At 40.6% G+C, this 27,094-nt stretch overlaps 1 protein-coding gene across 9 annotated transcripts in view; it reads left to right on the top strand.

Annotated features, from left to right (window-relative positions):
* Positions 1–27,094, top strand: part of rnf220a (ring finger protein 220a) — a 128,843-nt gene that overhangs the window by 76,830 nt on the left and 24,919 nt on the right. For 4 of the 9 annotated variants that reach the window (XM_084119940.1, XM_084119936.1, XM_084119938.1 and 1 more), the window contains exons 3-7: positions 13,494–13,623; positions 19,587–19,635; positions 22,440–22,535; positions 24,808–24,850; positions 26,186–26,290. In XM_084119940.1, coding sequence (XP_083976066.1) covers positions 13,494–13,623; positions 19,587–19,635; positions 22,440–22,535; positions 24,808–24,850; positions 26,186–26,290 — 423 coding nt within the window. Of the gene's footprint in view, positions 1–13,493; positions 13,624–19,586; positions 19,636–22,439; positions 22,536–24,432; positions 24,658–24,807; positions 24,851–26,185; positions 26,291–27,094 lie in introns of those variants that run through there. The other 5 variants (XM_084119942.1, XM_084119939.1, XM_084119941.1 and 2 more) reach the window with 2 other exon arrangements.

Raw genomic sequence — 27,094 nt, 5'->3', positions numbered from 1 at the left:
TCCTGTGAAGCACAGGTGCCGTGTTAACTGTTCTCTGAAAGTGAGAGGGAGAGAGAGAGAGGGAGAGGGAGGCTTAGGCTCTAAATGGTTTGTGGAATGGAGGTGTTAGCTCGTGTCAGCTCCTTGCTTTTGCTGACAGATGAGCAGAAGCTAGGAACAGGAAATCCCTGGCCCTAATGCCCAGAAGAGTGTGTGTTTATGTGTGTGTGTGTGTGTGTGTGGTTGAGGTAGAGATAAATAGAGATGGCTGTGTTGTCGTATTGCAGGGTTAGACTCACAGCTCTCCGCTTTGGGCACAAGCTGCAGACAGGCAGACACAGAAGCGTCTCTGATGACAAATCAATCCACATCTCACTTTCTCCATCCCTCAAACTCCGTCTACACCAGAGCTGGAGCGACTGCGGCAGGAGGGCGAGAGGAGTGCCGCACTGAGGGCTTAAAGCAGGCAACAGAGACCGGAACTTCCTTTAGGGCTGTACTCCAACTGCCAAGTACATGAGAAAAGTGGCTTTTCGAACAGAAAATCAATTTAGAGTCATTCAATACACTGAGCTGTCGCGGGTGAGATTACAGCATGTTCACAGGTTCCATATTCAAATCACAGCCTCTGAGCCAAAGTCGGTTTCCGCACCAGGGCCATGACTACACCTCGGCGCTCAGCTCCATTGATCTGATCTACTGCGGAGGAGGCCAGCAGGTTAACACGTGTAAAAAGGAATATGTCTCATGCGCTCCGGGTCGAAGGAGGGGGAAAGAGGTTAACCGTTGCACGCGCTCTCAAAATGGCCCGGGAGCGTCCATGTCGCATGCGAAGAGTGAGCTCAGCGGCCAGAGCGTTTGGCGTATGCGGTGGTACTAGATATGATTGACGGTGACGGCCCGCAGCACTTTCTCTTGTAACTTTCAAATCATTAAGCCTTTAGTGTATCAGGCAGCTCTTTTACGACTTTTTTTTTGTCTTGGCTCTTCCAAATTGCTGAAGCAGGATGTGTTGAGTCAGGGGCCAAGCAAAGGCTAACCAGAACGGCAGGAATCAGAAATGCCTGTGTAAGGTTACTGACTCAGAATGTCCTAACCAGACGTGACGTGATCAACCATCAGAATGTTAAAGGGCTTTCACATTGACGGAGATTTGCAAAGACAAAGCCATTTTTTAGGTTGGCATGAAATGGAAATTCACCTTTCTATTTTCTAAACGCATCTTGTTGTGAACAATTCCTTCAATGTCATAACTCGATCTTCTGGTGAAACAATAGACTTTCTAATGTCGAATGCCAAACTTCACCCTTTTCTTCATCCAATCCATTGCTTCCATCCAATCAACAACCAATGGATAGAACCAAGTCCTCATTGTACATTTATTTATTTTCCCTTAATCCGTTTCACTCGGATTTATGTCACAAGGCGAAAGAAAAGATCTGTTGCTACTTCTGTTACATCAAGACTTGAATAAAAGTTTCAGATTTGGTGATTTCTTTATGCAAATGCACAGCATTTGATTGGTTATTTTGATGTTTTACACAGCATTTTGACTTTCATCATAGAAATAAAAATGATCTGACAATTGACTTTAGTACACATGTCAGCCTCATATGCTAATAAGACATCTATATTCATCTATAATATGAGATTATACAGGAATGAAAGGGAGTTGATGTGGAGTGGGCAGGCAATTCGTGTGAATGTGAGTTGTCTGTGTTTATGCATTCGAGATTGTGTGTGTGTGTGTGTGCATTTGTAAGCGATGACAGGCAGGGGTGTTAACGCAGGCAGAAGTGGGGGGCGGTCGGTTATGACAGTTCCTGAGAGGCTCTATTCAGATGGACCTGCAGTCTAAATTCAATTAACTCCACTGGCTGCTGTTCTGTCACCATTAGTGGTAATTAGTTAAAACATCAGAGTATAAACAGTAAATTGGCTCTGGTAATTATTTCCCCCTCACAAGCATATGAGAGCAGGAAGGAAAAGAGAGAGAGAACGTGAGAGGGGCACACCGACGGCAGTGTACTGATGAAAAGAAACCTGTAGAGGTTATTGGTGGCTTTGTGCTATCAATTATGGTTAGGCATTATTTAGGAAACAGTGCTCGTGTGTGTGTGTACAAGCCCACTAATGGACAAGCATAAAGTAGGCAGCACATGGCATCAGTTACAAGGCTGAGCACTCAGCGTGCAATATGCCATCTGGCCAAGCCTTTGTCTCTCTTTTGTTAATCTTTAGATATGCCCTTTCTTTATTACTTTTTTTTTAACACAAAATCAAATCTTATTAAAAGCACTTTTTTGCCGTTTTATTATATAAACATTTGTTCAGGGCACACAAAGTATATTGTTTTGCATTCATGTTTCAACACATTTCGAATGCACATTGTGTGAGTTAGCATTAGAATTAGCTTTAGCATTCAATGCACTTTTGCCAGTTTTAAAGCAACGTTAGCATCAGCTTTAGCATTCAATTTACTTTGTGAGTTTTTTAGCATTATTTATATAATTATTATCATTCCTGTTCACTCGACTAGATATGCTGCCCTAATAACACAGATACATTGCAGAGACATCTTGATTCGTGTTTTCATCTGAAAGATTTTTTTAGAGCGTTTGCTAAACTGCAAGACATTTCCTGTCAGATCTTAAATAGTAATTTAGAAAATGTCTTGAATATATGGATGATTTCGAATTTATATAAAACTGCTTTTTAAAGATGTTTATCAAATATTTGTACACAACAGATGTTTTCCAGATGAGCACTCTTTAAGACCTTTTGGAGATGTTTGTGTTATGTCTGAGTATGCTGAGCACATAAGGACTGCTGAAATGACCTTTGACCTTCTGACCAGAATATTTTGGGCAGGTTCCTGGATCATCCATATTCAGCAATGGGATATGAGTAGCACAGTATGTGTCTTAGCACTCTCACTGCACATATAATTGGACATTAGGTATTTTGGTCGTTGACAAATGACCCTTGAATGCAAAAACTTTCGCCCACGTGTGCAAAGCCCAACAGGGATGATGTCCTCTGGGACTCAACCCTGCCCACTCAGCAAACATGGCCCACCTGTTCAGACAAACACATGATTTCATAGAGCTGCACAAATCCATCCATATTTAAGCAGATATGTGCCCTTCCCTGCCTCCTCTCAGTCACAAAGCCAGATTCGTAATGGTCCTTACCCCTAGGGAGGAGCAGGGGGTGCTGGGACTGAGGCTTTTGCCTTCGGTGAGGACTGTAGAGAGATAGAAAGAGAGGGAGAGCGAGCGAGGTAAGCAAGCTGGCAGATCTAACCCTGCAGTGTCACTCTCATTTCCTGGGTCAGCGCCTGGGTAATGGTCTATTAATTTGCTCCATTTTCCCCTGTGAGGCAAAACTCAATCTCCAGCCGTTTCACTCTGCTGTGCCATCCACAAGGTGATTGATTGAATAAACAGCTGTCACTACTGTGAGCGCTCACACCCACTGACACAAGCCTTATCCTGAACACCATACACTCAAACCAAACACACACACACTTACCACAATAAGACGCCTTCTCAACACTATCCCCTCAAAGTAAACCCACATGCTCTCCAAAGCAAGCCACAGTCACTCTTAAACCTGTGCACACCATCTTCTCCGCACATACATACACCAGGATTGTGCAGCATTCAGAATTGAATCAATTCCTGAATTTGAATAAAGGCAGCAAACATTGCAATTTGAATGAAAGGAAGTAGAATTAAAATGAATTGAAATTGATTTAAAACCTATTTTAACTAGAAAAGCGAGACCAATACCGTTCAAAAGTTTGAGGTTGGTAAGATTTTTAAAATGTTTTGAAATTAAGTGCTTACCCAGGCTGCATTTATTTGATAAAAAAATACAGTGGAAAATAATAATATTGTAAAATATTGGTTGATTTGGTGCTCAAGAAACATTTTAATTATCAATTTTGCACTGCTTAATATTTTTAATATTAATATTAGTATTTTTGTGGAAACCTTGACATTGTTTTCATGATTCTTTGATAATAGACAGTTTAAAAAACAGCGTTTATTTCAAATAGAAATCTTTTTTAACATTATAAATGACTTAATACTGTAAATTTAATGCATCCCTGCTAAATAAAAGTATGAATTTCTTTAAGAACGTCTTTTGAACAGTATAGTGTGCCTGTGGCGCGTGACTAATTTAATTAAAATTGTATTCAAATTCACACTTATTAATTCTAATTTCAATTCTACAATTCTGTATTTTGCACAATCCTGCCATACACAGACTAGCAAAACTATTTCCCATCATGCCCTTTAAAAAGTCCTTAAAGTTGTTTGTGTGTTCTAATAATCAAGTCTCCTCCCCTCTGATGAGCACAGTTATGAATCTGGCCCTAAAACTGGCTTGCGTTTCCACATCACTGCCAGCACATCTCTGCACGCCCTGCACATATGCTGATTATACGCATCAAACCGACATCATCTTTAACCAAACACTCCTCCCCACTGAGAGAGAATGACAGAGTGATACCGACACAAAACCACTCCCCTCGTCCCACTCCTCTCTCAGGTGCTGATTGCATTTGCCTTTTTAAATGTGACACCCTGAGTATGTGTGTGTGTGTGTGTGATCGGTAGCATGAGGAGCTGCTGTTTAACAGCACAATGCATCACTGTCAGCAGTGATCGGCCTCCGTGCACGGTTAGCACAGACGCCAACGCCGACGCTCGTCAGGTCCCAAACCGAGGATGACCTCGTTCCATTTCATCAGACGTCCTCTCGAATGAGGCGCGATGCCTCATTCCCTTCTTCTCTCATCCTCTCCCCTCTTTTTCACCTAACCCTGAGTAATCAGCCTAGGAACTGTCCAGCCTGCTTAGTGTTTCCTCTGCTCACTTACAATAAAGTAAAAAAGCACACACACACACACACAGACACATGGACAGTCTGGGCCAGTCCCATTATCAGTCTAATTCCCCTCCTTTTGCGTATAAAGCACATATTTCCCATTATGGAGATGACTTGTAGCGGCTCACCTTGCTCTGATTTAGGGAGGAGGGGAGGTGAAAAAATGAAGGCTGACAGGCTCGCTGGATTTATTTGATTGCACATACAAGGCAGTGTCATTTTTGAAGATGCAGAGTATAAAGAGGTGTGTGTGTGTGTTTGTGTGGCCTTAAGGCAAGGAGAAGAAAAGAGAAGCATTTGAAAGGGAGGGAAAAAAGGCCCTGAATCAAATCAAATTCCTCTTATCGGGCATTATTTGACGATGTTATCAGACAGCGTAATGTGGTTACATTCGGTAAGAGGCTGAGAGATTTCACTGTTTACTGATGTTGGCATGCTTAAAGGCAAGAGGAGAGAGAATGAGGCAGGCGTAAACACTTGATGCTTGGAAAACCCGTTTAATGTCGTGCTCTTGTATGAAATGAGAAAAGAAGAGGACAAATTTTTTGGGTGGTAGTGGGGACCTTCTTAATGGTCATGGCCAAAGAGAGTAACTAATTTAATCAGTGAAAGCATTAAACCAGTGATAATCCGTAAAACCATATTTCTCATATTTCATGTATTTTGTATTTAAATGTTATTGCCTTGCTGAAAACAGCTTAGACCAGTTTGAACCAGCTTAAATAGGTTTTAGACTGACAATACTTGTCTGTTATTGGCACAAGCAGTATATTACTGTTAAAATGCTGGGTGAATATAAAAGTGCCCAAAACGTAGCATATTATGGTTACCAGCAATGGTTGTGACCAATCATCAGCTAAGCTGGTCACATTATGAATTTGCTTAGCTGATGATTGGTTAAACCATTGTTGGCTGAACCATCTTAGTCTAAGTTGTTTTGTTGGTCAGACAGAATCGTCAAAACACAAAATATGGTTTAAAGTATGATTTTTTTATGATTTTTTTGGACCACCCTGTAAAACATCTTAGAATAGCTTTTGTTTTACGTTTGTAAGATTGGTTAAAACCATCGCTAGGTGAACCAGCTAATTTATTTAAAACCAGCTGTTTTATTTATCAATGTGGTCAAATTTTTTTAATGAATTCCTCTAGATCAAAGAAGAATAACGTAAAAAGATGTACATTAATCCATTTACTTTCATGCCCATGCTGTGCGGTTGGTGCAGTTGGGCACCTGTGGGTGTAGTGATCGGCTTTACAGGAGGCAGCTGGTGTTTGTAAGTGAATTTAGGCATTCCCAGGTTTGGAGGGGGGACTCCTTACCATCTCCATCTTGAGCTCAGCATGGGCACACTGTAAGCAAAGAGAGGTTTCCAAAGGCACATGCTCTCTGCCTGTGCCCATTAGTGGCAGCTTTGTTCTCTCGCCAATGCGTTAAGAGCTCTCTGTTCACCAAGCACACACTCACACACGTGGCACACACACCTAAACTCAAAAACGTACTCTTGACTCCTAGCAAACCAGACGAAGACCATTAATCCCACCGAATGAGTGAATTTACTGCAATTATGAGAGTAATGTTTAAAAGGTCAAGGTGGGACTTGCCCAAACAGTGATGTGTGGAGTGTTACTATACCATTATAAATCTTTAAAAGATGCCTACGTACGTTATATGTCAAATTTCTATCTAAACGTTTCACAGTATCTGCCGCGGCAGGTTTTATGGACACAGATATGTAAGCATGGAGGGGTTTTTCTGCATTTGGAAGCAGTTAAATAAATAGGCGCATGCTGTTTGAGTTATGCTGCGTGAGGCTAAATGAGAGGAGAGACAGACAGCTAACAGCCCCAGCCGGAGCTGCCGATGGCGGGCTGCCAGCTACCAGGGGAGCGTGCTTTTGAGGTGGCTTCTGTGGAGCTCTTTTTCTGTTTTTTTTTTTTGTTTTTTTTTTACACAACGGCTTGTAAAACAACATACAAAGAGTGTCAGAGGCAGCTAGAGGCAAATGCTACATCACCACACAGCTAGCGGCCAAGTTAGCTCGATTCTGCCTTCTCCAAGGCAGCAAATTTTTACGCTATTAAGATATTAACATGCGCTAACTCAGCCGTCCAATGTGTAATTGTGCTATCAGTGGGGTTAGCGAAAGGTTACGTGTGATGAAAGTGCTTTTAATAATTAGGGGATGTCTAATGCAGAGAGAGGCCGCTGGCTCTGGCCCTCATTAGCTGTGCTATCAGAATGGAGGTCCGGGTGAGCAAATGTACTGTGATAAAGGTGTGCTATGTCTAGAAGAGGGAAAAAGAGGGGATTTGAAGAGTGTGAGATAGTGAGAAAGAGCCATCCATCTTGGCAAATTAGAGAAGATCAGGCCAGCACTCAGTCAGAGCTGTCAAAGGCATCTCTCTCTTTCTCTCTCTCTCACAGCATGGCATTTAGGTGAGAAATCTCAGCACTAAAAAGTTCTGTCAGTCCTATTTCCTTGTTATTGCCCCTCTCTGCACGCTGGTCTCGCCGGCCCTTCAGATTAAACGGAGTCCCCACCTTTCTCCACACAGGGGTCCGGCACAGGGGGGCATCCCACATTAATCATCTTTAACGCGCTGACAAGCAGCATGCGCCAAACCCCCTCCATGCTTCAGGATTTATCTCTCTGTCTTCTGCTAGCCATCACTCACTCCCTTAGAGAGAGAAATAGGGGGAAACAGAGAGATGGAAGGAAGAATAAGAAATGGACAAGAGAAATGGGATGCTTTAGAGACCACATGTGGTGTAGTGCCTGGTGTGTTAAGTAAATTGGGATGACTGTTAAAGTTGTAACATATATATGTTATAACTTTGCCAGTTTACTTTATTAATTTTTTTTTGTTATACATCCATATAATTTTCTAAATTATAAAAAAATGGTCAAAATCAGCATTTAATCTGTATTTGGAATTTTAGATTATTCTTTGGGTCATTTATTCTTATAGAATCATTTATGTAATTGTCTTTATATATATATATATATATATATATATATATATATATATATACACACAGGGTAGAACAAGTATTTGATACACTGCCGATTTTGCAGGTTTTCCCACTTACAAAGCATGTAGAAGTCTGTAATTTCTATCATAGGTACACTTAGGCAATACGGACTTTCAGCTCCCTCCAAAGATTTTCTTTTGGGTTCAGGTCTGGAGACTGGCTAGGCCACTCCAGGACCTTGAGATGCTTCTTACGGAGCCACTCCTTAGTTGCCCTGGCTGTGTGTTTCGGGTCGTTGTCATGCTGGAAGACCCAGCCACGACCCGTCTTCAATGCTCTTACTGTGGGAAGGAGGTTGTTGGCCAAGATCTCACGATACATGGCCCCATCCATCCTCCCCTCAATACGGTGCAGTCGTCCTGTCCCCTTTGCAGAAAAGCATCCCCAAAGAATGATGTTTCCACCTCCATGCTTCAAGGTTGGGATGGTGTTCTTGGGGTTGTACTCATCCTTCTTCTTCCTCCAAACACGGCGAGTGGAGTTTAGACCAAAAAGCTCTATTTTTGTCTCATCAGACCACATGACCTTCTCCCATTCCTCCTCTGGATCATCCAGATGGTAATTGGCAATGGATGCACTGCAGGATTTTAATCCATGACGGCGTATGTGTTACTAATGGTTTTCTTTGAGACTGTGGTCCCAGCTCTCTTCAGGTCATTGACCAGGTCCTGCCGTGTAGTTCTGGGCTGATCCCTCACCTTCCTCATGATCATTGATGCCCCACGAGGTGAGATCTTGCATGGTGCCCCAGACCGAGGGAGATTGACCATCATCTTGAACTTCTTCCATTTTCTAATAATTGCGCCAACAGTTGTTGCCTTCTCACCAAACTGCTTGCCTATTGTCCTGTAGCCCATCCCAGCCTTGTGCAGGTCTACAATTTTATCCCTGATGTCCTTACACAGCTCTCTGGTCTTGGCCATTGTGGAGAGGTTGGAGTCTGTTTGATTGAGTGTGTGTACAGGTGTCTTTTATACAGGTAACAAGTTCAAACAGGTGCAGTTAATACAGGTAATGAGTGGAGAACAGGAGGGCTTCTTAAAGAAAAACTAACAGGTTTGTGAGAGCCGGAATTCTTACTGGTTGGTAGGTGATCAAATACTTATGTCATGCAATAAAATGCAAATTAATTATTTAAAAATCATACAATGTGATTTTCTGGATTTTTGTTTTAGATTCCATCTCTCACTGTTGAAGAGTACCTATGATAAAAAATTACAGACCTCTACATGCTTATATACATGCTATATATATATATATATATATATATATATATATATAAAGCATACATTTACAAAGGCAGCAAATAATGCAAAAGTATAACAAATAATGTGTTTGTGAGGGTGTGTCCAGGGCTGATGGACTGTGTGTATGTGTGTGTGTGTGTGTGTCTCCAGCCCTCACAGGGGAGACATGATTAATCACTGGCTGTCTCTATTAGTCAATCCTCTCTGGGGACAATGTGGACACCAGCACCACACTGCATGCACACATAATGGGGCGGTCTATAGGAAAAACATTAGGCCTATACACTATCACACACATGGATATATGTGAAGCTTTGACACGGCTTCAGGTATTTGCAAACCCATGTCCACTCACCCTTTTACTATATAGGCATTCATCAGACAGTGCTGACTGAGAGATGATTTAGTATGTGTTCTATTGTGTGAATCCTCTCCATCTTGTATTAACATCAAAGCTGCCAAATGACCAGCTCCCTGTTTGTGAGTGTGTGTTTTCAGAGAGACAAGTGACAGGGAGGTGGTTAAGGTCCCGACAGGCGCTTGACCAAACCATCATGACTCCATTACTGAGCCCATTGATTGTGTACGGATGAATTAAAGAGCCAGTTTCAAGAGGCACACACTCATTTTCTCTTCACACACAGACAGAGGGACACACACACATACAATCACACGCTCTGTTAACAGATCCCATCATGCACACATAACAGAGTCAGAGTAACACTCTGTCAGTAAACCATCTGACATGTCAACAGACAAAAAAGGAAAGAAACAAATTGAAATACACAAGAAAATACAGAAGGTGCATTGATTCAGTCATAATTTACATTAGCATTCACGTTACCGTGCGTTTAAATATTATATTTTAGATTATAACTCTTAACAACGTGTAAACACAAAAAGTTTCAGAATAGCTCTACGATAATGACTTTGTGTAGACAAACTATGTCATTCCTACACAAACACATGTCAGGTTGTCAGATTGCATGTTGCAAATGGCCACATGAGAGAGAAAGAGTAGGTAAAAGAGTTGGATTGGAGATTTATCTGTTGTAGAATGGGTCTGGATCTCTCTTTGTTTACTCTTGCAGACGGTGATTGCTTTGGCACGACTCAAATTATCTTGTCAGGGCAATAAAGCTGACCGCTGCTGATGAGAGGAGGAGAGAGAGAAAGGAAGATGTGGAGATGATGGGTATACCATAGATAGAAAGAAATTGCAAAAAATAGTATATAATAAAGAACATGCAAGAAAGAAATCATCAAATCATTAAAAAAATTATAAAAAGCTTTTGAACAGTTGTGTATGTGTGTGTGTATATACACACACACACACACACACACACACACACATATATATATATATATATATATGTGTGTGTGTGTATGTATGTGTGTGTGTGTGTGTGTGTGTGTATATATATATATATACTAATAAAAAAGCAGGTTTTAAATTTTGATTAATTTTAATTTAATTCAGTATTCACATCTATGGCAGGTCAGAGGACCATGACCTTACCATGATACAGTAATGAAAGAAAGAAAGAAAGAAAGAAAGAAAGAAAGAAAGAAAGAAAGAAAGAAAGAAAGAAAGAAAAATAGGTGAGAGGACATAAGACAGAGGAGAGCACGGAAAACAAATAAAGGGACAGAAAATGAGAAATAGATGTGCAGGATGTTGCTGGACAGAGACAGAGAGAGAGAGGGAGGGGAGAGTGGGGCGAGTGAGAAAAGGGTGGTGAGAGAAACAGAGACACACAGAATTGTAATCGATTACCTATTTTTCAAAGTCACTTAAAGTGTCCAGAGTGTGGGGCCGTTAAGTAGTGGTGCTGGAGAATAGGGGATGGGTATGCGTAGGCACGCGTGACTGGGGAGAGGAGAGGGAGGAGGTGGAGAGATGTATGGGGGTGGGAGGGGGAGTTTTGGGATGCTAACTGACCCTGCTAGCTCCTCACTGATGAATCTGTGCTCTTGCAGGAAATAGTTCTGACAGGCCAATATCTGAGCAGAGGATATGTTCCCCCGGAGGGACTTTGCCGCATGTATGTATGCGTGTGTGTGTGTGAGAGAGCGTTTACATGTGTTTACGGTCATGTTTGTCTGCATCAGTATGTGTGTGCATAGACTGGACTGTTAGCGATCATCGCCCTCTCAAACTGCACACACATCATGTGAAGACAAACACAACAGTGCCCTCTGAAGTCAAGGACGGGCTCATACTGAGCCCAGGGCTTTATGTAGAGAGAAGAACCAGGATTACAGCCCCACTATGTGTGTGTTTGTACATCTGTTTGCAACCTGCCCTCAAGTTACCTCATCATCTCGAGAAAAGATGCTCACTAACCCCTACTGCAACAGATCAATAGCTGCCTCCCAGACATTCCAACCAACCTGAAAACATCAGATGTTTGTTACACACTTTGATAATTGGACACAATGGATCTGCTTTTTCCCTGTGTGCAATGGAAACCGAATCGTGCATTTTTATGTCCGTTAAGCACATTAAATAAAATGTTCTAAGAGATGTGACAGTATAAAGTATCAAGACATGAACACTAACTATACACCATTTTTAGTAGTGATAACTAAAGCTCTTTTGACCTAGCAACCACCAAGAACATCCTAGCAACCATATAATGACACTCTATCAACCATTCATATACTATGATGGCATATTTGAAGATGACAACCTGGCATATTTAAAGAAAGCTAATGCTAGTGAATAATCTAGCATGTGTACATCTCAGAGAATTTCCAAAAAGTGATTTCGTCACTTCCTGTTTGTGTATACATTTGCGCCTTGGGTTTGCAGCTGCTTACAGCTGTAGTCTGTCGGTAACAGTGAGTTCATCCAGGATATCCTGTTTGAGGGAGGATCTATTGTCCCAGAGGCTAAAAATAGTCGCTTTGATTGGCTAGTTCCTGATCTGAGAGATTATGAGATAGCAGAGTGAAACAGGAAATGTTTTTTCGCTCATTTACAGAGCCGCACGTTAGATAATTCACATGCAACAGATGTGTTAGTTACTCACAGGCAACTGATACACACACCCACCCACACTGATGGACTTTGACAATAATAAACACGGCCATGTGCTCAGATGTGAATGCACGTACACATGCCTGCTTTCAATACACAGTACTATAAAAAAATTCCCAAATCTTCATAAATTTGTAACTGTTGAAGTCACTTGGGCAGCCTTATTGTTTAATTTACTGTGCATTTCACAATAACTGAGAATAGTGGTTCTTTATAATACAGTGTCTGATGAAATGTTGTCCATTGGTGAGTTGATAAGTGTATATGGAGTGTGTGTGCGAGATACAGCTGAAGTGTCACACGCTCAGTGGCGTAACTGTCCTGTGCGGAGCTGTGGATCTGGTTTAATGAGGGAACAGGAGACAGGAGGCCGAGTATGACGGATTCTCCTTCAGCAGAAATCTGAGCCACTTAATCCACACAGTCCAGAGAGAGGAAAAAAGACTTTGAGCACTCATCTGACCCGTGCTCATCTTGAAATGTACTATACAGTATATAAACTGGGCTAATGCTACTGTATTCTTGGGTGTTCTTTTGTGATTTCCCACAAAAATGTAATCTTTTAAATTATATTTTGGGGATATTCTGCATCTTTTGTGATGGTGAATAGGAAACCTGGAAACTCAAACCTGGAATTATGTACTATAGTGAATATATATATATATATATATATATATATATATGAAGAGTTCAGATGCAAAAGCCTCTAAGTGCCATCTGAAATTTTCTTCTAGAATGATAATTTTTATCAAGCTCGTATATTTAAGTTCAGGCATTTCACTGAAATGGCAATGAAAATGGCCTATTAATTGTCATTTAAGTGAAATTCCTGAACTTAAATAGACAAGCTTGATAAAAATGATCATTCTAGAAGAAAATTTCAGATGGCACTTAGAGGCTTTTGCATCTGAACTCTTCATATATATATATATATATATATATATATATATATAATATGTATATAATATATAATATGTATATATGTATCTGTATCCTATTTAGCTTGAATTTATTTCTGTTTCAGTTTTAGTTCAACTTCAACTTATTTCAGTTAGTTGCCAAGGTTTGTTGAAGTGTTTCATACAGTATTTTTTTTATTTCCGATTTTTTTTCAGTTACTGAATTTTAAAAAAAAAAATAGTTTTAGTTTTGGTTAATAGTAACAACACTGGCTCTGACGAACAAAATAATCTTGAATGTTTAGTAATATCTACAAATTTCCCAAGTTTTTTCATGATGATAAATAAACCTCATCTTCTCTTCTCTTTCTTTATCTTTCTGTTCTCAGGTAAGAAGAAGGTGTCACTCTATGACAGTCAGGCTCCCATCTGCCCCATCTGTCAGGTGCTGCTGCGTCCAGGAGAACTCCTGGAGCACATGGAGCAGGAGATGGAGAGGCTCACCCACATGCACATCAGGTAGACTCGCACATCTATACCTGTCGTCTTCTGACAGCTCCATCAGTTCTTGTCACCGTCTCCTAGACAAATGAAGCACATTGGCTGCTCTCCCTCACATAAGAGTTTGATCTAAAAATCAGCAGTAAGGACACCTGCTACTGGTGTAATGCAGCAGAAGAACAGGTGCTTTTTCTCCCTGTCATCCATCAGCCCACATGCGCTTAGGCCTTTCATGTGGCCAGGTTAAGTATGGTCAGATGATCACAGAGATCCAGCACAGTACCCATCATTCATCCACTAACTGAGACCTTCAGACAGGCCTAGGCAGCCTGGAGCAATGGCCCAGGACCCTGCTGCTGGTACATCAACTTGACCAGGTTAAAACGCTGTGTTCTCATACACCGTCCGCCCAACCCAGACAGGAAGTCTCACTCTGTGAGCTCAAACGAACATTAGCCATAACAAGAAACAATGTCGTTTGAATCTATAGGTCACAGGCATGTCATAGACCTCATGCTGCGAATCGTATCCCCCTTTTCGTTTTTAATAGATTATGCTGCTGGGCTTCAAACGGGGACACAGGGAGAAAGAGAGAGGGAGATATTAATTCTCAGCAGGATGTCTTTCCTGCACGAGTGTTATCCATCACACGGCGGTGAGGAGTTATCTTTTAATAATTAATAAAGGGCAGTGGGCCGCCCTCCCCTGCGGGTAGTGACTGTGGACACTGACATGGCTCTGGGCCTCGGTCGCCTCTGCCTGTTTGATGGTGGTGGTTATTTAAGGAAATTGCATCATTGCTCCCGGTCTGTCAGGGTTGGATGCCGCTCGACATTACAGGCCCGTGATTTAGCCTTCCCTGCACTCCTTTTAACCCCTGCTTATAGCCAAGAGAGTTATTTTTCTGGGCTATAGGCAGTGCAATCACTTAAATACTGATTTAGGATATAGAGAAGGAGAGAGATGGACTAAATGAGATTTAGGTGATTTAGGTGAGTAAAATGAGAAGAATACAGAATTAACTAAGAGAATATTCACTAGTTTGATCATATTCTGTTACACCTTGTCCTAAACATACTGTAATATTTTCTTTCCTGCGCAATTTATCTAAACCACAGCCAGTCATCAGGTAGGGATAGTGTCATCATTTATTCACCATCATGTTGTTCCAAATTTTGTATGCATTTTTTTTTTTCATGCAGCACAAAAGAAGATATTCTTGAAAAATGGTGAAACAGTGAAATGTAATGGTGTCTAAAGTTGTTTTGGTCCCCACTGACTTTCATTAAATGGACAAAACAGTTAAAACATTCTTCAAAATAGCTTATTTTTTGTTCTGCTGAAGAAAGTACATCTTGACAATAAAATAAAACAAGCGATGATAGAAAACTTTATATCATAGTATCTGGTTAGATCATGGTGTTGCTCATCATGGGAATTTTGCCATGGTTCATATTACAAATGTTGTTGATATCTTTTCTATAAATCTTCAGTAAACTTGAAATGATCCCATTTTTGTTAATCTACAACATTTGCATCTACAATATTGGACAAAATTTAGGCAATCCTGAGGTTCACAGAGCAGTCACAGCATTGCTTTGTTGGTTCTCTTTCAATCAGTGTGGAACTCTGGGTAACTGCTGCCGTCTTCCTTCCCTGTATACTTCCTCCCAGGCGGAGCTTCGCTCAACACATGCTAGCACACACAGATCATTGGAAGTGACATGGCGAATTTGTGGCAATTTGTAGTAAATCTCCCTTTAATGATAGCGTTTCATTCTGCACCAAATGAGACTTGAGTGCATGTAAAATGGGGAAAGCTATTTAAGATGTAGCATTAGGCAGATGTCTGAGTGGATGCGGGTGAGTGTGTGTGAGATTGGAACCCGCCGCCGTACTCCTCTCTCTCTCCCTCCCCTGTGGCCGTATCGCCGTGCCCCTTCTCCTGACTCGTCCTCCGCTCTTCATGTATGGAAATGGAAATCCATCATGCCCTTTACCCGTCTGCCTGCTCTGAGGGCCACAGCAATCTACATATTCCCCCACCCTTTCCCAACCTCTCCACGTAATCAATTTGCCTCCAGCGGAGCGAGGGAGATCCGGGTGGCAAACGACACGAAAAGCAATCTTTATCTCCAGCTTACAACCCCCCAACTGTCGACTGGCATTTATTCAATTTTCACCAGCTCCCTCTCTCTCGCTCCCTCTCTCTTCTCTGTCTAGCTGAATTTGGCTGCAAGAGGGGAATGGGAAAGCTTGGTTTGTCCGGATTGTGGCGTTTTTGCCTGTCATTTATTACATTTGAGTCTCTTTAGCCAGTCCACACACTGTACTGTAACTCCATCTGTCAAAGCAGGAACTGCAAATCTTTTTCAAATCTAAATGAACACAAACAGGATCCATGTTCTCTTTTGCTCTTTCTCCGTTTCTTCGTTTCTCTCGCTCCCTCTCTCTTCTCAGTCTAGCTGAATTTGGCTGCAGGAGGGGAATGGGAAAGCTTGGTTTGTCCGGATTGTGGCGTTTTTGGGGAAGTCAGGTGCACACAGTGAATAATTTTAAACTGAATTTGGGAAATTCATGAAGTAATACATACAGTATATAGGGAGACATTAATACGTATCCTAAGAAAGTGTATTTTTTATAGAAATCATTTTTAATTAGTAATAATTATTTTAAAATATTATTGTAGATATTTTAATAATTCCTTTTGTGTTTAGTACAATGTCAAGATAAATGGTAATGATTTAATTTGTAATATCACACTTACACAAATTTTTCTCACACAGTTCCTTTGCAAAGGGATCATCCTATTTTTGGATCCTTGTCATCAAAAAGTTTTAAACCCTCTACCTTAAAGAGTAGCATCTCAAATTAACACAGTTTTTGTTTCATTTGAGTACACAGAAACTTGCCTGAAGATCACTTGCACAACACTTACATGATGATTCCGTTTAAAATGCCAGTATTTTCACTGCAAAAATCCATCATGATTTATGCATTATTGTCTGCACACAAGCCTTAAATTAACTTGTGTGTGCTACAGTGCTATGCATACGTTTAGACACCTATGCTAAAGTTGACTAAAAAGAGGAATAAAAAATCATCTATTGGAAATTGAACTTAATGCCTTAATTAAAAAAAATTAGGAAAAATCCAACCTTTAAGGACACCAATTTTCTTTGTGAATGAATAATGTATCGTAAATAAATAAATGTTCTTCCTTAAAATACAGGGTGCATAAGTTTGGACACCCCTATGTTAAATTCCCATAGAGGCAGGCAGATTTTTATTTTTAAAGGCCAGTTACTTCATGGATCCAGGATACTATGCATCCTGATAAAGTTCCCTTGGCCTTTGGAATTAAAATAGCCCCACATCATCACATAGCCTTCACCATACCTAGAGATTGGCATGGAGTACTTTCCATAAGATCATCTCTCAATGCAAATCAAACCAGCTATTAGGCTAACTGAAATAAAACCATGCCAATCTCTAGGTATGGTGAAGGCTATGTGATGATGTGGGGCTATTTTAATTCCAAAGGCCAAGGGAACTTTATCAGGATGCATAGTATCCTGGATCCATGAAGTAACTGGCCTTTAAAAATAAAAATCTGCCTGCCTCTATGGGAATTTAACATAGGGGTGTCCAGACTTATGCACCCTGTATTTTAAGGAAGAGCATTTATTTATTTACGATACATTATTCATTCACAAAGAAAATTGGTGTCCTTAAAGGTTGGATTTTTCCTATTTTTTTTAATTAAAGCATTAAGTTCAATTTCCAAAAGATGATTTTTTATTCCTCTTTTTAGTCAACTTTAGCATGGGTGTCTAAACTTATGCATAGCACTGTACATATACAGTACCTACCATTACATGATATCCCTCAGGTACTATAGTTCAGGTCCTGTGTGGCATCTCTAATGTAGTGAAGAGTGTTTTTCTGCCATTGTTCTTCCCTGCATGTCCCACTACCGTTGTGAGATACTAGGGCGTACAATGAGTGCAGAGGGGGCATTTAGAGCGCTACAGGGTATGAAGTGTATCTTAGTGTTATTTTTTTGACATGAGGAGATGTGTGAGGTCACCGAGATTCACCGTGCCACGCTGGGCGGATTTATGATGCCGAGGAGTCTGTTTATTATCTTGCAAACAGCGCACTGCCACCGATGGGGCAATTTATCCCCTCTCAAGGCCTGGTTCCTGATTTGTGTTGTCTCTTTCTTCTCCTCTGTCTCATCTTTTCTCTCTGTCCCCTTCTCTTTCTTTTCTCCCCTGGCTGTCAGATCAATCATGCTGACTGCAGAAAAGGCGGGCTTCAGACTTATTACCTGAGTGTAGAGGCGGGGCAAAACACCAAACCCTGCCTTCACCTGTCATTTATTACATTTGAGCCTCTTTAGCCAGTCCACACACTGTACTGTAACTCCATCTGTCAAAGCAGGAACTGCAAGTCTTTTTCAAATCTAAATAAACACAAACAGGATCCATGTTCTCTTTTGCTCTTTCTCCGTTTCTTTTGTCCAGGGACAAGTTCGTCCGCTGGATCAGACTTTCAGTTTAGGGTGCAGGCTAATTCAGTTTCAGTGCAAGCATCTCTCTGGGTGTGAATGCATCATTTAAAACGAACATGACAAGGGTGATGTTACCCTGTCATTGTTTCTCAGGTCGTCATCACGCTGCTTATAAACACGCAGCAGTGACCAATCTATGGGGCTCTAAACGAGATTCAGCTAGAATGACAGACAAGGAAACAGGCAGACAGTGAAAAAAAGCAAGAGACAAAAAAGAAAGCAGAGAAAAGAGAGATGGCAGGACAGATATTAATGTTTCAGAGAGGAATCCGATTTGATATGTCTTTCCCTATTGTCGGTGGATGCTTTAGCCGCCCCGTTTAATAATTCCTGCCTTCCAATCAGTCATCCTCAATCCACAATGTCCACAAGGCAAAGATTCAATGTACAATCCACCCGCCAGACTCGAGAAGGAGTCGCCCCCCCACCTTTTTTTCTCTCTCTCTGCCATTCTCTTCCTCTTTAATACAATGTTTACAAGCTAGTGCATTGTCCTCAACATATTTCAAAGTCCTAAGTGCCCAAGGCGTTTCACTGACAAATCAAATAACCGCAAAATCATTTATTTCCTTCTGCCTTAGTCTAACTGCGGGAGGGTTGCGGTGGGGGGGATCAGGTCTGGATGGAAGCATCCATGAGAATGATTACTTCAATAAAAAAATTATAACCCAAATCTGCTTAGCAGTCGTACTTTTGGACAGTAATTGTTTCAAATACAGCATGACCCAGGGCTGCCTGGATTGAGTGGCATAGAGGATGGGTTTGAAACTGCTCTCGATTTTTTTTTTTTTTTTCGTTTTCCATCTCCAGATGATTAAAAGTGTGATTTGTGTGGCTTTGTTCTCTTTTGTCTCAGCTGTCCTTTTGAAGGCCCATTCGGGTCCTAAGTGAGGCCAACAGGGGAGCGCTCAACGTGACTGAGCTAAAGTGAGTGTTGATGGAGGAGACACATGTGGTCCAGTTCCTTAGGGGACAAAAGTTACATCTTTTTGAAATGACAGATTGCAGTTTCTGTTCAGTCAAAAGGTGATATAGCCAGTGCTGTGACACATGATCAAAATAGATCAGCCATCATTCCAACAAGTTGCTCTCGCACATCACATTACATTGAAATTAACATCAGAGCACGTCAGCTGTGAACTTGTCCTCCTCAATGGCCATTTTGTGTCAAGTCAAGTCTCATCGATTAGATGCAGGGCCGAAAGCACCTAGACACTGAGACATTGACCTTGATATTCAGAAGAGTGGTCAAAAAGTGTTTTTTTTTTTATTTGTTTTTTTTATGGCTGATTCCAAAATTTTACATATGGTTTCCTCAATTTTGATCACATGGTGTTGGTTATAGCCATCTGAAGCATTATATTGGTTATAGCCATCTCTCACAGTGTCTTTTTCCCCCCGACAGCAAGAACCCATCACACAAGGACATCAATGCGGCTCCAGGCACACCGAAGGTAAGATGGCCACCACCGTGGAGCCATTTTAAATCATTATGCTCACTGATAGGCTCAACCACAATTAATGGCAATTAGAGCTCTGTTTCCTAGATAAAGATGTTAAAGGAGTCTTGTGTAACTCCTGGATAAAATAGAGTGGCTGCAAGCTTCTGGCTTTATTTCCTGCAGTAATTTACTTACAGCTTTCTATGTTTCCTGACTGCTTATTCAAAAGACCTGGACATGGAAAATGATACCAATGGTCTCATTGTCTTAAAAGGAGGAAGAGGCCAAGCGTATTTCCCTAATTAAATTTCCATCCACATCAGTTGAATTATGTAGTGCAATCACCACAAGATTCACTAGAGAGTTTTAATGCGCTATAAACAGTTGTATTTCATTTCCCACAAGGATGTTAAATGGATAGTTCACCCACAAATGAAAATTCTGTCATCATTTACTCACTCTCATCTTGCCCTCAAAGATATTTTTCAAATGTTGCATTTTTTTTGTTTTCCTTACAATGAGTCAGTGGGGTCCTTTGTTCTTTTGGACCAAAATAATTTAAACACTCTTCAAAATATCCACAAAAGAAAGAAAGTCATACAAGTAAGGGTGCATGAGTAAATGATGAAAGAATTGTCATTTTGGGGTGAACTATCCCTTTAAGCATGAATATGCCATAACTTTGAAGAAGTACAAATTACAGGATGGTATGACATTGTCAGTGGAGAGTATTGCAACATGTCAGGCATTTCACATTCAATTTACAGATTTTATGTTGCCATGAACCTTTGCAAATCAGAAATGCCAACCTCACATTCACTAAAGACATTCTGTAGATGGTTTGAGATGTTTTTACTTTGTCCCCGAATAAATGCATATTTCTTGGTGAAGAAATGAACAGTTCAACAAGAATGGTGATAATAAACGTATCATCTTCGTATGATTGTCCCTCGTTCCAGAGGGCAAACCCTTTGATTCGGACCCACAGTTGCAGAGTATGGAAAAAGCATGGGAGCCAGAAGACATGGGAGCGGGTTAGAGAACAGGCCATGTGAGGCGTGACTGAGCATTCTATAGCGCACACTTAGTATTCCGTAGGAGTGTGTGGAAAATGAAGAGGCTAGCTGGGATGGTGGAGGGGGTCCATGCTTTTCCTTTAAAAGACGGTAAGCAGGCAGATCAGGCCCAGCTCGCTAGTTCTAAAGGGGATTAACCCCGGGCCGAGTTGGCCCGTCTTCACACCTCTCTCAAGCCGCCATTGCCATAGCGACTCCATGCCAGTCTGTGCGGCTCCTAATCCAATGGGGCGAAGGCCAACGGTGGTAGGCGGCACAGTTACCATGCTAACATCTGCAGCACTGCTACTGCTAGTGCTACACGTCAGTGTGCAAATTAAATAATGACTTTCAGGTATTTTACAGGAATTTGAGCTATTTAAAAGGAATTTAAACTCTTAAAATCTTCTAAATGATTAGGTACAAATTTTATTGTAACTTGGTGCCACTAGCATAGTTAGCTAAACATTATAATTCTAAAGTATTTTGTGCTATATTTATTCAACGTAAATCTTTTAGCAAAAAAAAATATATGAATGGTACACTACCTTTCAAAAGTTTGGGTTAAGATTTTTTTTTTTTTTTTTTTGAAGAAATTAGTACAAAACTTTCTTTCCATCAAATAATCCTGAAAAAATCTATCACAGTTTCTACAAAAATATTAAGCAGTTCTTGATCACCAAATCAGCATGATTTATGAAGGATCATGACAACGAAGACTAATGTAATGATGCTAAAATTTCCATATTTTTACTGTATTTTGATCAAATAAATGTAGCCTTTGTGAGCATATAAGACTTTCAAAAACATTTTTTTAAAATCTTACCAAACCCAAACTTTTGAACAGTAGCCTAGTGTATAACCTTTATTATTACATTACATTATATTCTGACAATTTTATTCATTATAACATTATTGCTTCAAGTCAGATTACCTGCACTGAACTAGCCGTTCATGTGATATTCATTTTCACTGGACAACGAAACAGTTAAACATCACATACGCTAGATACGGTAGACCCTTGTAAACACTTAGCACAAATGCTCTCTCTTTGGCACACTCCGTATTCCCTGAGCTCCAAAGGTTTTGAGATCACAAATAAATTGTTTCCTGACCTTGCGATTCAAAAGCATAAGGAGCCATTCATAATGTCTAATTTACTGTCCCCATAGAGAAAGGCTGCCATTTTTCACGTATTAATATTAGATTACAGTTGTCAGCCACTAAAGCAGCTACACCTCCTCTCACTCTGATTAATCAGAGCAGATTGTAAATACAAATATTTTATAGCCGCCTCATAAAAGCAGGACGGAGATCAAGACTCTGGGGAAAGTATAAGCAGTATTTCCCCTTCCCCCTTTCCTCAGTCATTTGAGAAATTAAGTCAATTAGGTTTTCAGAAGGACAGGCCTGTTACGTTTCGGCACACGGCGGTACGTTTATAGGTGATCAAAGTGTACCGTAATGCCGTCTGGTGTCCTGCTTTTTCTCTATTCCTCTGTCGAAGCATCCATTACTCTAAACACTGATGTCCTGTCAACACACACAGTTTGAAGCCGAAATGGCAGTTAATGGTTCTCTGTCAACATTTGTTCACATCAATCACATTGTTTCAACACACCGGTTTTGGAGTTCTTGCGTGTATTTTTTATTCTTTTTTTACCAGCTACAGCACCATCAGTTCTGTGGATGACACATTTGTCTAGCGAATGGCTGCTCACCTCTTTCTCTTGGTTTTTGTGTTTCTCTCCGTCTTGCTAGTCTCTCCTGTTGTCAGTGCACATCAAACGTGAGGGCGAGTCTCCAGTTGTGTCCCCACTCTCCTCTGATGAAGCTCACCATTCTGACAGATACCAGGTGAGACTGCAAACCTCAGAAAGAGAGAGAGTCTGTCACATGTGCAGACTGACAGACTGTGCAGTTCTGACACTCCACACACAGACCGCTGAAACCCTGTCTTGCTGTGTGGGAGTTTTAAATTGAATGAAATCTAGGCACCATGTCGCTAAAAGTTGGTGCTTTACCTGAGATGTTACACTGTGAACCTTGATTTTTGTCGACAGGGAGTGAAGACATAAATAATCATTTCAGAAGTGTTGCATAAACTGGCAGAATTTTTACTGTATGTCTTGTTATTACATTACATTGTAGTAACTTGCTATTGGTTGAAAACTAATGGTTTTGAAGGACATCCCATATGAATTTATTTTGGCTTTACAGTTCAGCTGAACAATAACTGTATGTATTAAACATAATAATTTGGGCACAAATGACGGTAACCATAAGGGAAACAACACACATTTATGAATTAAAGTAAATTTCTCTTTGAAAATGAAAAGATGTTAAAACATGTCAAGTAACAGCTAAAAAAGTATAGTCTACAGAATAATGTGTATATGTGAATCAAGTTTTTCTCCTCCACAATATCCTCCATCTTATCCCAGACTGGATCTGACTGCTGGATGCATTAATACAGGCTGAGATTTTTTCTGCTAATCTCCAGCCTCAGGTTTACTCAGGTTGTAATGTGTGTTCTGTTCTGATATGTAATCATCCATAGTTTAACCCTGGGCTAATCTACGCTGCCCCGAGCCGCGGATATCATCTCTGTGCTCCAGTGTCCTTGACATGTTTGTTTTCTTCCTGCTTTCCCCCTGGAGCTGTGGCTCTGTGGGACATTTTGCTCTGCGTCTCTATCTGTCCCTCAACCCTAGAAGTGAGAGAATTTCTTAATTAAAACAATATCCGGACGGATCTTTGCATTAGCTATAAGAAGGCCCTCCTGCATGGTCCTGATAAGTCTTCGAATTTGCCTCTAACATTACAAAACTAAAAGTAATTACCGATATGCAATTGTGAAAATATGATTGTCAAGAGGCTTAAAAAACATAATGACACTTTAAAGTTTTGTAGAACTTCTCATTAATGAAACTACTCAAATTACCTCATGCTAATGATGCACGTTCCCTAAAATTCATGATCTTCTTTTGTAACCTAATCTGTCTGGTGTGGACACATAGGATCATTAACATAGAATATCATCATAAAATAGACTGACTTTCAACAGCAATGCATGAATGGCCTTCTGCCTATATACATTATGCTGTACATGAGCCGAATGGGCGGTTTGAACCTGTTCCCAACATACCCACGTCTGGCCTGCTGTGGTCAGCAGAATGTTAATACTGTAATGGGGCTTACAGATGATGACTGGGTGATGTTAATGAGGTCTTAAATGGACCTGTGCTTATATTAAAGTTATTCTAAAAAATGGAAAATGCATTTAAATATCAAATAATCAATGAGTGGTTTTTGAAAGGTTCAAATGTTAGCACTAACTTTCAAGAATTTAACTTAAAAATAATATAAATTAGGCTTTACTTGAATTGTTTTGTCAGATGCTATGCAATCTTTTCAGAATTGTTCTTCAATGTATTTTTCTAACACAAAATACCATAAGGAATAGCCTCAATCACAGTTACACAAGTTTCATATCTTACAAGAAAATTACAATTAGAAATACAAAGCTCAAAAGAGAAAAGGTTATTTAAATATTATTAATCTCACATTCATGTAATTTCTCAAAAAAAATACCTTTTTTTTATTAAAGTGATTGCGGGTTAGATTTCAAGCCAGGGGAGTTTGTTGGGACCTAAATGAACAGCACAGATCACATGTCATTTAAATACTGCTGCGCCCCAGTGGCGAAAGACGAAACTGCACCAGTCGCAACTTTTGACTCTGACGTGACGGTCACATGACCGGTAGCACTATGGCGGCGATGGCGCGCTGAAACGAACTGCTCTAGTGAGCCTAACATTTTCAATCCGTATTCATCCTTCGTAAATTCATTATTGAGTTTCTTATCGGCGTTTTGAAGAAGAGTTATCCAAGCTTCATGCTTAAGTAAGCCAAATGAGTTTGGGGGGTTGTGGCGTTTGCCATGGAAGAGGAGTTGCAGAGCAATGGCAAGAGAGAAGTAGGTTTTGTTTACATCAAGACATCAGAGATGTGCTGCAGAATCCAGCGCAATCTAGTTATACGCGGATCATTAAAGTCCTCGTAAATAAATTATAAATACACTTAAATGAATGACAGATTTTTCCCTGTTCTCTTTTTTCACCTGCAGACATTTTTACGAGTGCGAGCTAACAGGCAAACACGATTGAATGGTATGTATATTTTCAACCTGCAAACAAGAGAATTTTCACTGTTTATGTGTACTATGACTGTTTATCTGTTGACATATGCTTTTAAAAACGTAGTTATCATCCATTTAATGTTTTAATACTTTATATCAGTATAAATTGCTGTTAATATATGGAAAACGTCCTTTACCCAGCAGTCTCTTATTTGATGTTTTATTATTCTATTACTATTATTTAGTTGCAATATTAAGTCAACAACATTAAACTGTAATATTTAAATTGAGTTTAATTAACAGTGCAGCATTTACTTCTGGAGTCTGATTACATGCAGTAACATTTGATGAAAATAATAGTCTTATTTGTTTAATTTAATATTTGAAGATCAGTCTTTTCATCATTTAAAACAAGAAGTTTGAGTAATGTGTGTATATGTACAACAAAATGCTGATAACTGTCAAAATCAGCTCATTATAAATACCTGACAACACAAGAAAATGTCAAAGAGCAAAATTGGAGTATTGGTATTTTGGTTAGACCGTTTATAACCTTTTCCTGAAAAAATAATACGGGTTTGAGGCATTTACATTACATTCTGCTCAGTGTGCATTACCTGAAAACACTACATACTCTGAAGACTCTTGCTGTTATAAACTGATCACAGTGAGTCTAGTCATTTTGTATGGTCACCTGAACCCCAAAAGCATAGTCATTAGTCGGTGGCTGTGATGGATCTGCTGCACCCGTGAGGAGGGTTGGTGTGAGCTGGGAGCTCTCTGACCTGAGGCCAGTTGCTATTCTGGGTGTCAGTAACCGTCTGGTACGGATGAGGAGCTCCTCACCTCTCAGGGTACATTAGCCAAATGCTCATCAGCACTGGTGTCTGTTATGTGGCCTTGCCAGAAGCTTGACATCCATGTCAACCTCAGCATCCATGCTATATACCGGACGATTGAGTGATTTCTATAAGCCTAAGCTGTTCTACACTAAATTACGTGAATGTTTGTTTTTCACTTCTAATATGTCGGCCAATGTAAAAGCACTTGTTTAGCGATGGTCATATTCCTTATATTCACTGCTAAGCCAAGCTTCGAAGATTTAAAACGACACCTACTTTGTGTTGGTTAAGCAGGTGGTTAAGTAATATTAGTAGCCCCCGCCCCGCTTCGGATTTAAGAGGTTAACGATTAATTGATTGTTAATTTAAACAAAGATAAGATTATGGGAATTTATGTAAATTGACATAACTAGTTAGTATAGTTTGTAGTCAGTTGTGGCCACCTGTTTTTGCACTTCCCTTGACTGTAGCGCCTGCCCAAGCAGAGAATCTCCTTAACTCTTGGTTTTTTCATGTGTCAACAGTCGATGACCTCTGCTGGTGCAGGCGCTACGCCAAGGAAAGTTTCAAAAGCCCCCCAATCCCAGTGCCCAGAGGAGTGCCCCTAGCCCCTTGCTGCCTGCGGCATGGTAAGACCCCCTCCCCCCTTTATCGCAGCCGCAGGCACCGTAAGGGTAAATGGGGCTGCCTTTGTTTAAACCCGATCCCGTATTAATGTACATCACCTCTCATCTGAGACACTGTGATTTCAGAGTGAGGGGCCGGCTGGAAAAACTCCTGCCGTGCCTAATTAATCTGCCTTTTTCCTTGCTATTTAATGACGCCCGTCTCCCCCACATTACCGTCAACGTGGCCGGTGCTTCTCTCTCTTCTCCCTCTCCTGGAGGTAATGGCAGAAGCTCTCGCCTCTCCTCCTCCAGTCCCCCTCGGCCCCATTCGCAATCACAGCCACCTAAAAATTAATGTCCCCACACGCCATTTGCAGTTAAGAAAAAGCGACAGAGACTTACGGCGCAATAGGCGCTGTTCTGCTGTGTTAAATTTCTAATTATGTGCTCGGGGAGGGGAGGGGGTAGAGCGAGACACCCCGAGAGATCCAAGCCCTGGCCGTTTCGTGCTCATCACCGATGTAACCAGGAGGAATTGGTGTCTGGGTGCAAAGGTCTAATGGACAGAGTTCACCTCTGAGCCCTGTCACGTCACTGTCATGTTTTGCAACCCATCTTTCTTCCCTCAGTAAAACCTGTGGCTAGAGATGCCTACTAGCCTTGAGCTAAGTCTGTAAAGGATTCTGATCTGTGTGGGCTTTATGCTGCTCGCTCTTTTTTTTTCTTTTTTTTTTTCGTCTTGACTCTGTGTATCCAGTGATGTCCTTGGTCAGCCACATTAGCTGTTGTTGTTCCCAGGTTTTAATGTAAAAAAAAAAATCTATA

The sequence above is a fragment of the Abramis brama genome, assembly GCF_963993115.1.
Source record: "Abramis brama genome assembly, chromosome: 7".
NCBI classification, from domain to species: Eukaryota; Metazoa; Chordata; class Actinopteri; order Cypriniformes; family Leuciscidae; genus Abramis; species Abramis brama.
Note: the sequence above shows the minus strand (reverse complement) of the source record. Positions and strands in the feature narration are given on the sequence as shown.